This window comes from Taudactylus pleione, unplaced genomic scaffold (assembly GCF_031769625.1).
Source record: "Taudactylus pleione unplaced genomic scaffold, aTauple2 ptg001431l, whole genome shotgun sequence".
NCBI classification, from domain to species: Eukaryota; Metazoa; Chordata; class Amphibia; order Anura; family Myobatrachidae; genus Taudactylus; species Taudactylus pleione.
Window position 1 is genome coordinate 219730 of NW_028285830.1, and position 12304 is coordinate 232033.

Genomic DNA, 12304 nt, shown 5'->3' on the forward strand with positions numbered 1-12304 from the left:
TAACATTCCAATTTTTATGTTTAAAATAGGGGGAAGGTTTAATAGCCTATAAATGGTGGTTGCTATAGAAATGGGGTGTTTGATGTATAGTGATATCAGTTTTCCATTGCCGGCTATTACTGGCAGATGTTCTGTAGGTCAGTAACTGCTGTATAGACAAAGACATAATTTCTCTATTGTGACTTTCGCTCACTTTTTCACAATTTTAATAGCAGGTTTGTCTAGACAGGAATATTGGTAATACAGCCGATAAGGTGTACACGTCCTTACTGAGCCCGCTGTCCCAGGACTGTACACCTACCATCATTCTGTGGCTGTCTGTAGGTCGTTACACAAACCTATAACTGGGCTGATTACATTGGCATGGTCCCCATTATTACACATTAGTTATTCCCTTTCAAGGGTGCGGTAAATTTTATTATCATTTAGAATGTCAACAGCATAATGTTCACATGTCTTCATTGTCAATACTGACATAATGTTGACATTGCCAGAAATGTGATTTCCTGTTTCGTTTTACTGTAACCCTGATCTAACCCTAAGCGCAGACTAACCCTAATGTAAGTCTAATGTAACACTAACCGCAGCCTAACTCTAATGTAACCCTAACCACAGCCTAACCCCAACCGCAGCCTAACCCTAATGTAGCCTCAACCGCAGCCTAACCCTAATGTAACCCTAACCACAGCCTAACCCTAATGTAACCCTAACCACAGCCTAACCCCAACCGCAGCCTAACCCTAATGTAGCCCCAACCGCAGCCTAACCCTAATGTAGCCCCAACCGCAGCCTAACCCTAATGTAACCCTAACCACAGCCTAACCCCAACCGCAGCCCAACCCTAATGTAACCCTAACCGCAGCCTAACCCTAATGTAACCCTAACCACAGCCTAACCCTAATGTAGCCCCAACCGCAGCCTAACCCTAATGTAGCCCCAACCGCAGGATAACCCTAATGTAACCCTAAGCGCAGCCTAACCCTAATGTAACCCTAACGGCAGCCTAACCCTAATGTAACCCTAACGGCAGCCGATCCCTAATGTGACCCTAACAGCAGCCGATCCCTAATGTGACCCTAACAGCAGCCGATCCCTAATGTATCCCTAACGGCAGCCTAACCCTAATGTAACCCTAATGGCAGCCTAACCCTAATGTAACCCTAATGTAACCCGAACGGCAGCCTAACCCTAATGTAACCCTAACGGCAGCCTATCCCTAATGTAACCCTAACGGCAGCCTATCTCTAATGTAACCCTAACGGCAGCCTATCCCTAATGTAACCCTAACGGCTGCCTAACCCTAATGTAACCCTAACCGCAGCCTAACCCTAATGTAACCCTAATGGCAGCCTAACCCTAATGTAACCCTAATGTAACCCTAACGGCAGCCTAACCCTAATGTAACCCTAATGTAACCCGAACGGCAGCCTATCCCTAATGTAACCCTAACGGCAGCCTAACCCTAATGTAACCCTAACGGCAGCCTAACCCTAATGTAACCCTAACGGCAGCCTAACCCTAATGTAACCCTAACGGCAGCCTAACCCTAATGTAACCCTAACGGCAGCCTAACCCTAATGTAACCCTAACGGCAGCCTATCCCTAATGTAACCCTAACGGCAGCCTATCCCTAATGTAACCCTAACGGCTGCCTAACCCTAATGGCAGCCTAACCCTAATGTAACCCTAATGTAACCCTAACGGCAGCCTAACCCTAATGTAACCCTAACGGCAGCCTAACCCTAATGTAACCCTAATGTAACCCTAACGGCAGCCTAACCCTAATGTAACCCTAACGGCAGCCTAACCCTAATGTAACCCTAACGGCAGCCTAACCCTAATGTAACCCTAACGGCAGCCTAACCCTAATGTAACCCTAACGGCAGCCTATCCCTAATGTAACCCTAACGGCAGCCTATCCCTAATGTAACCCTAACGGCAGCCTATCCCTAATGTAACCCTAACGGCAGCCTAACCCTAATGTAACCCTAACGGCAGCCTAACCCTAATGTAACCCTAACGGCAGCCTAACCCTAATGTAACCCTAACCGCAGCCTAACCCTAATGTAACCCTAACGGCAGCCTAACCCTAATGTAACCCTAATGTAACCCTAATGGCAGCCTATCCCTAATGTAACCCTAACGGCAGCCTATCCCTAATGTAAGCCTAACGGCAGCCTATCCCTAATGTAACCCTAACGGCAGCGTATCCCTCCTCTCTCTGTGGGATCACTGATCTCTGTGGGAGCTGGGAGATAATGGGCACAGGTGATCTATAGCAGCAGGATGACTGGATGCAGAACATGTCCCATCAGACACCTCTTGGTGGCATCACTGGTCTCTGGGCATGGAGGAGATGCAGACTTAGAGCCATTTCTGTGCCCATGGCCCAATATTCAGAACTTTTAAAGGAATAAAGAAATCCCACATGAAATATAACTATAGGTAGGAACCGCAGAGCAGTACAAGCATAGACCTCTCTATTCCATCTCTTCCTAGATCTCCCGGAATGGGCTTCCGTATGAAAATAAGAGTGGATGCTGCGTACAGCTGGTCACGTGCTCTCCTGACTGGTATGGGGAATTGCGCAGAAATGCAGGGGGGCGTATTTAATGAAGTGATGTAGAGCATAGCCCATAATACTCTGAGAGGCCGGGCACAGTGTGATGCTCCTTATTGGGTATAAGTCACACATGTATACATAGATGGATTAGTCCCAGCAGTAACACTGTGACACTGTATATATCAGTACTGTGAGAGGCCGGGCACAGTGTGATGCTCCTTATTGGGTATAAGTCACACATGTATACATAGATGGATTAGTCCCAGCAGGGTAACACTGTGACACTGTATATATCAGTACTGTGTGATGCTCCTTATTGGGTATAAGTCACACATGTATACATAGATGGATTAGTCCCAGCAGAGTAACACTGTGACACTGTATATATCAGTACTGTGAGAGGCCGGGCACAGTGTGATGCTCCTTATTGGGTATAAGTCACACATGTATACATAGATGGATTAGTCCCAGCAGAGTAACACTGTGAAACTGTATATATCAGTACTGTGAGAGGCCGGGCACAGTGTGACGCCCCTTATTGGGTATAAGTCACACATGTATACATAGATGGATTCGTCCCAGCAGAGTAACACTGTGACATTGTATATATCAGTACTGTGAGAAGCCGGGCACAGTGTGATGCCCCTTATTGGGTATAAGTCACACATGTATACATAGATGGATTAGTCCCAGCAGTAACACTGTGACACTGTATATATCAGTACTGTGAGAGGCCGGGCACAGTGTGATGCTCCTTATTGGGTATAAGTCACACATGTATACATAGATGGATTAGTCCCAGCAGGGTAACACTGTGACACTGTATATATCAGTACTGTGAGAGGCCGGGCACAGTGTGATGCCCCATATTGGGTATAAGTCACACATGTATACATAGATGGATTAGTCCCAGCAGGGTAACATTGTGACACTGTATATATCAGTACTGTGAGAGGCCGGGCACAGTGTGATGCTCCTTATTGGGTATAAGTCACACATGTATACATAGATGGATTAGTCCCAGCAGAGTAACACTGTGACACTGTATATATCAGCACTGTGAGAGGCCGGGCACAGTGTGATGCTCCTTATTGGGTATAAGTCACACATGTATACATAGATGGATTAGTCCCAGCAGAGTAACACTGTGACACTGTATATATCAGTACTGTGAGAGGCCGGGCACAGTGTGATGCTCCTTATTTGGTATAAGTCACACATGTATACATAGATGGATTAGTCCCAGCAGAGTAACACTGTGACACTGTATATATCAGTACTGTGAGAGGCCGGGCACAGTGTGATGCTCCTTTTTGGGTTTAAGTCACACATGTATACATAGATAGATTAGTCCCAGCAGAGTAACACTGTGACACTGTATATTTCAGTACTGTGAGAGGCCGGGCACAGTGTGATGCTCCTTATTGGGTATAAGTCACACATGTATACATAGATGGATTAGTCCCAGCAGTAACACTGTGATACTGTATATATCAGTACTGTGAGAGGCCGGGCACAGTGTGATGCTCCTTATTGGGTATAAGTCACACATGTATACATAGATGGATTAGTCCCAGCAGGGTAACACTGTGACACTGTATATATCAGTACTGTGAGAGGCCGGGCACAGTGTGATGCTCCTTATTGGGTATAAGTCACACATGTATACTTAGATGGATTAGTCCCAGCAGTAACACTGTGATACTGTATATATCAGTACTGTGAGAGGCCGGGCACAGTGTGATGCTCCTTATTGGGTATAAGTCACACATGTATACATAGATGGATTAGTCCCAGCAGTAACACTGTGACACTGTATATATCAGTACTGTGAGAGGCTGGGCACAGTGTGATGCTCATTATTGGGTATAAGTCTCACAGGTATACATAGATGGATTAGTCCCAGCAGAGTAACACTGTGAAACTGTATATATCAGTACTGTGAGAGGCCGGGCACAGTGTGATGCCCCTTATTGGGTATAAGTCACACATGTATACATAGATGGATTAGTCCCAGCAGAGTAACACTGTGACACTGTATATATCAGTACTGTGAGAAGCCGGGCACAGTGTGATGCCCCTTATTGAGTATAAGTCACACATGTATACATAGATGGATTAGTCCCAGCAGAGTAACACTGTGACACTGTATATATCAGTACTGTGAGAGGCCGGGCACAGTGTGATGCTCCTTATTGGGTATAAGTCACACATGTATACATAGATGGATTAGACCCAGCAGGTTAACACTGTGACACTGTATATATCAGTACTGTGAGAGGCCGGGCACAGTGTGATGCACCTTATTGGGTATAAGTCACACATGTATACATAGATGGATTAGTCCCAGCAGTAACACTGTATATATCAGTACTGTGAGAGGCCGGGCACAGTGTGATGCTGCTTATTGGGTATAAGTCACACATGTATACATAGATGGATTAGTCCCAGCAGGGTAACACTGTGACACTGTATATATCAGTACTGTGAGAGGCCAGGCACAGTGTGATGCTCCTTATTGGGTATAAGTCACACATGTATACATAGATGGATTAGTCCCAGCAGTAACACTGTGACACTGTATATATCAGTACTGTGAGAGGCCGGGCACAGTGTGATGCTCCTTATTGGGTATAAGTCACACATGTATACATAGATGGATTAGTCCCAGCAGAGTAACACTGTGATACTGTATATATCAGTACTGTGAGAGGCCGGGCACAGTGTGATGTTCCTTATTGGGTATAAATCACACATGTATACATAGATGGATTAGTCCCAGCAGTAACACTGTGACACTGTATATATCAGTACTGTGAGAGGCCAGGCACAGTGTGATGCTCCTTATTGGGTATAAGTCACACATGTATACATAGATGGATTAGTCCCAGCAGAGTAACACTGTGACACTGTATATATCAGTACTGTGAGAGGCCGGGCACAGTGTGATGCTCCTTATTGGGTATAAGTCACACATGTTTACATAGATGGATTAGTCCCAGCAGAGTAACACTGTGACACTGTATATATGAGTACTGTGAGAAGCCGGGCACAGTGTGATGCTCCTTATTGGGTATAAGTCACACATGTATACATAGATGGATTAGTCCCAGCAGAGTCACACTGTGACACTGTATATATCAGTACTGTGAGAGGCCGGGCACAGTGTGATGCTGCTTATTGGGTATAAGTCACACATGTATACATAGATGTATTAGTCCCAGCAGAGTAACACTGTGACACTGTATATATCAGTACTGTGAGAGGCCGGGCACAGTGTGATGCCCCTTATTGGGTATAAGTCACACATGTATACATAGATGGATTAGTCCCAGCAGAGTAACACTGTGACACTGTATATATCAGTACTGTGAGAAGCCGGGCACAGTGTGATGCCCCTTATTGGGTATAAGTCACACATGTATACATAGATGGATTAGTCCCAGCAGAGTAACACTGTGACACTGTATATATGAGTACTGTGAGAAGCCGGGCACAGTGTGATGCTCCTTATTGGGTATAAGTCACACATGTATACATAGATGGATTAGACCCAGCAGGTTAACACTGTGACACTGTATATATCAGTACTGTGAGAGGCCGGGCACAGTGTGATGCTGCTTATTGGGTATAAGTCACACATGTATACATAGATGGATTAGTCCCAGCAGAGTAACACTGTGACACTGTATATATCAGTACTGTGAGAGGCCGGGCACAGTGTGATGCTCCTTATTGGGTATAAGTCACACATGTATACATAGATGGATTAGTCCCAGCAGAGTAACACTGTGACACTGTATATATCAGTACTGTGAGAAGCCGGGCACAGTGTGATGCTCCTTATTGGGTATAAGTCACACATGTTTACATAGATGGATTAGTCCCAGCAGAGTAACACTGTGACACTGTATATATCAGTACTGTGAGAAGCCGGGCACAGTGTAATGCTCCTTATTGGGTATAAGTCACACATGTATACATAGATGGATTAGTCCCAGCAGAGTCACACTGTGACACTGTATATATCAGTACTGTGAGAGGCCAGGCACAGTGTGATGCTCCTTATTGGGTATAAGTCACACATGTATACATAGATGGATTAGTCCCAGCAGTAACACTGTGACACTGTATATATCAGTACTGTGAGAGGCCGGGCACAGTGTGATGCTGCTTATTGGGTATAAGTCACACATGTATACATAGATGGATTAGTCCCAGCAGGGTAACACTGTGACACTGTATATATCAGTACTGTGAGAGGCCGGGCACAGTGTGATGCTCCTTATTTGGTATAAGTCACACATGTATACATAGATGGATTAGTCCCAGCAGAGTAACACTGTGACACTGTATATATCAGTACTGTGAGAGGCCGGGCACAGTGTGATGCTCCTTTTTGGGTTTAAGTCACACATGTATACATAGATAGATTAGTCCCAGCAGAGTAACACTGTGACACTGTATATTTCAGTACTGTGAGAGGCCGGGCACAGTGTGATGCTCCTTATTGGTTATAAGTCACACATGTATACATAGATGGATTAGTCCCAGCAGTAACACTGTGATACTGTATATATCAGTACTGTGAGAGGCCGGGCACAGTGTGATGCTCCTTATTGGGTATAAGTCACACATGTATACATAGATGGATTAGTCCCAGCAGGGTAACACTGTGACACTGTATATATCAGTACTGTGAGAGGCCGGGCACAGTGTGATGCTCCTTATTGGGTATAAGTCACACATGTATACTTAGATGGATTAGTCCCAGCAGTAACACTGTGATACTGTATATATCAGTACTGTGAGAGGCCGGGCACAGTGTGATGCTCCTTATTGGGTATAAGTCACACATGTATACATAGATGGATTAGTCCCAGCAGTAACACTGTGACACTGTATATATCAGTACTGTGAGAGGCTGGGCACAGTGTGATGCTCATTATTGGGTATAAGTCACACAGGTATACATAGATGGATTAGTCCCAGCAGAGTAACACTGTGAAACTGTATATATCAGTACTGTGAGAGGCCGGGCACAGTGTGATGCTCCTTATTGGGTATAAATCACACATGTATACATAGATGGATTAGACCCAGCAGGTTAACACTGTGACACTGTATATATCAGTACTGTGAGAGGCCGGGCACAGTGTGATGCACCTTATTGGGTATAAGTCACACATGTATACATAGATGGATTAGTCCCAGCAGTAACACTGTATATATCAGTACTGTGAGAGGCCGTGCACAGTGTGATGCTGCTTATTGGGTATAAGTCACACATGTATACATAGATGGATTAGTCCCAGCAGGGTAACACTGTGACACTGTATATATCAGTACTGTGAGAGGCCAGGCACAGTGTGATGCTCCTTATTGGGTATAAGTCACACATGTATACATAGATGGATTAGTCCCAGCAGTAACACTGTGACACTGTATATATCAGTACTGTGAGAGGCCGGGCACAGTGTGATGCTCCTTATTGGGTATAAGTCACACATGTATACATAGATGGATTAGTCCCAGCAGAGTAACACTGTGATACTGTATATATCAGTACTGTGAGAGGCCGGGCACAGTGTGATGTTCCTTATTGGGTATAAATCACACATGTATACATAGATGGATTAGTCCCAGCAGTAACACTGTGACACTGTATATATCAGTACTGTGAGAGGCCAGGCACAGTGTGATGCTCCTTATTGGGTATAAGTCACACATGTATACATAGATGGATTAGTCCCAGCAGAGTAACACTGTGACACTGTATATATCAGTACTGTGAGAGGCCGGGCACAGTGTGATGCTCCTTATTGGGTATAAGTCACACATGTTTACATAGATGGATTAGTCCCAGCAGAGTAACACTGTGACACTGTATATATGAGTACTGTGAGAAGCCGGGCACAGTGTGATGCTCCTTATTGGGTATAAGTCACACATGTATACATAGATGGATTAGTCCCAGCAGAGTCACACTGTGACACTGTATATATCAGTACTGTGAGAGGCCGGGCACAGTGTGATGCTGCTTATTGGGTATAAGTCACACATGTATACATAGATGTATTAGTCCCAGCAGAGTAACACTGTGACACTGTATATATCAGTACTGTGAGAGGCCGGGCACAGTGTGATGCCCCTTATTGGGTATAAGTCACACATGTATACATAGATGGATTAGTCCCAGCAGAGTAACACTGTGACACTGTATATATCAGTACTGTGAGAAGCCGGGCACAGTGTGATGCCCCTTATTGGGTATAAGTCACACATGTATACATAGATGGATTAGTCCCAGCAGGGTAACACTGTGACACTGTATATATCAGTACTGTGAGAGGCCGGGCACAGCGTGATACTCCTTATTGGGTATAAGTCACACATGTATACATAGATGGATTAGACCCAGCAGGTTAACACTGTGACACTGTATATATCAGTACTGTGAGAGGCCGGGCACAGTGTGATGCTGCTTATTGGGTATAAGTCACACATGTATACATAGATGGATTAGTCCCAGCAGAGTAACACTGTGACACTGTATATATCAGTACTGTGAGAGGCCGGGCACAGTGTGATGCTCCTTATTGGGTATAAGTCACACATGTATACATAGATGGATTAGTCCCAGCAGAGTAACACTGTGACACTGTATATATCAGTACTGTGAGAAGCCGGGCACAGTGTGATGCTCCTTATTGGGTATAAGTCACACATGTTTACATAGATGGATTAGTCCCAGCAGAGTAACACTGTGACACTGTATATATCAGTACTGTGAGAAGCCGGGCACAGTGTAATGCTCCTTATTGGGTATAAGTCACACATGTATACATAGATGGATTAGTCCCAGCAGAGTCACACTGTGACACTGTATATATCAGTACTGTGAGAGGCCGGGCACAGTGTAATGCTCCTTATTGGGTATAAGTCACACATGTATACATAGATGGATTAGTCCCAGCAGAGTCACACTGTGACACTGTATATATCAGTACTGTGAGAGGCCGGGCACAGTGTGATGCTCCTTATTGGGTATAAGTCACACATGTATACATAGATGGATTAGTCCCAGCAGAGTAACACTGTGACAGTGTATATATCAGTACTGTGAGAAGCCGGGCACAGTGTGATGCTCCTTATTGGGTATAAGTCACACATGTATACATAGATGCATTAGTCCTAGCAGAGTAACACTGTGACACTGTATATATCAGTAATGTGAGAGGCCGGGCACAGTGTGATGCTGCTTATTGGGTATAAGTCACACATGTTTACATAGATGGATTAGTCCCAGCAGAGTAACACTGTGACACTGTATATATCAGTACTGTGAGAGGCCGGGCACAGTGTGATGCTCCTTATTGGGTATAAGTCACACATGTTTACATAGATGGATTAGTCCCAGCAGAGTAACACTGTGACACTGTATATATCAGTACTGTGAGAGGCCGGGCACAGTGTGATGCTCCTTATTGGGTATAAGTCACACATGTATACATAGATGGATTAGTCCCAGCAGTAACACTGTGACACTGTATATATCAGTACTGTGAGAAGCCGGGCACAGTGTGATGCTCCTTATTGGGTATAAGTCACACATGTATACATAGATGGATTAGTCCCAGCAGTAACACTGTGACACTGTATATATCAGTACTGTGAGAGGCCGGGCACAGTGTGATGCTCCTTATTGGGTATAAGTCACACATGTATACATAGATGGATTAGTCCCAGCAGAGTAACACTGTGACACTGTATATATCAGTACTGTGAGAGGCCGGGCACAGTGTGATGTTCCTTATTGGGTATAAGTCACACATGTATACATAGATGGATTAGTCCCAGCAGTAACACTGTGACACTGTATATATCAGTACTGTGAGAGGCCGGGCACAGTGTGATGCTGCTTATTGGGTATAAGTCACACATGTATACATAGATGGATTAGTCCCAGCAGGGTAACACTGTGACACTGTATATATCAGTACTGTCAGAGGCCGTGCACAGTGTGATGCTCCTTATTGGGTAAATCACACATGTATACATAGATGGATTAGTCCCAGCAGTAACACTGTGACACTGTATATATCAGTACTGTGAGAGGCCGGGCACAGTGTGATGCTGCTTATTGGGTATAAGTCACACATGTATACATAGATGCATTAGTCCTAGCAGAGTAACACTGTGACACTGTATATATCAGTACTGTGAGAGGCCGGGCACAGTGTGATGCTGCTTATTGGGTATAAGTCACACATGTTTACATAGATGGATTAGTCCCAGCAGAGTAACACTGTGACACTGTATATATCAGTACTGTGAGAGGCCGGGCACAGTGTGATGCTCCTTATTGGGTATAAGTCACACATGTATACATAGATGGATTAGTCCCAGCAGTAACACTGTGACACTGTATATATCAGTACTGTGAGAAGCCGGGCACAGTGTGATGCTCCTTATTGGGTATAAGTCACACATGTTTACATAGATGGATTAGTCCCAGCAGAGTAACACTGTGACACTGTATATATCAGTACTGTGAGAGGCCGGGCACAGTGTGATGCCCCTTATTGGGTATAAGTCACACATGTATACATAGATGGATTAGTCCCAGCAGAGTAACACTGTGACACTGTATATATCAGTACTGTGAGAAGCCGGGCACAGTGTGATGCCCCTTATTGCGTATAAGTCACACATGTATACATAGATGGATTAGTCCCAGCAGAGTAACACTGTGACACTGTATATATCAGTACTGTGAGAGGCCGGGCACAGCGTGATACTCCTTATTGGGTATAAGTCACACATGTATACATAGATGGATTAGACCCAGCAGGTTAACACTGTGACACTGTATATATCAGTACTGTGAGAGGCCGGGCACAGTGTGATGCTGCTTATTGGGTATAAGTCACACATGTATACATAGATGGATTAGTCCCAGCAGAGTAACACTGTGACACTGTATATATCAGTACTGTGAGAGGCCGGGCACAGTGTGATGCTCCTTATTGGGTATAAGTCACACATGTATACATAGATGGATTAGTCCCAGCAGAGTAACACTGTGACACTGTATATATCAGTACTGTGAGAAGCCGGGCACAGTGTGATGCTCCTTATTGGGTATAAGTCACACATGTTTACATAGATGGATTAGTCCCAGCAGAGTAACACTGTGACACTGTATATATCAGTACTGTGAGAAGCCGGGCACAGTGTAATGCTCCTAATTGGGTATAAGTCACACATGTATACATAGATGGATTAGTCCCAGCAGAGTCACACTGTGACACTGTATATATCAGTACTGTGAGAGGCCGGGCACAGTGTAATGCTCCTTATTGGGTATAAGTCACACATGTATACATAGATGGATTAGTCCCAGCAGAGTCACACTGTGACACTGTATATATCAGTACTGTGAGAGGCCGGGCACAGTGTGATGCTCCTTATTGGGTATAAGTCACACATGTATACATAGATGGATTAGTCCCAGCAGAGTAACACTGTGACAGTGTATATATCAGTACTGTGAGAAGCCGGGCACAGTGTGATGCTCCTTATTGGGTATAAGTCACACATGTATACATAGATGCATTAGTCCTAGCAGAGTAACACTGTGACACTGTATATATCAGTAATGTGAGAGGCCGGGCACAGTGTGATGCTGCTTATTGGGTATAAGTCACACATGTTTACATAGATGGATTAGTCCCAGCA

At 44.5% G+C, this 12304-nt stretch overlaps 1 protein-coding gene across 1 annotated transcript in view; it reads left to right on the forward strand.

Annotated features, from left to right (window-relative positions):
- The window catches only part of DNAI3 (dynein axonemal intermediate chain 3), a 174089-nt gene that overhangs the window by 68412 nt on the left and 93373 nt on the right, over positions 1-12304 (forward strand). Inside the window, exon 15 of the mRNA XM_088463700.1 lies at positions 2500-2573. Within this exon, the coding sequence (XP_088319826.1) occupies positions 2500-2573 (74 nt within the window). The remainder of the gene's footprint in view (positions 1-2499; positions 2574-12304) is intronic.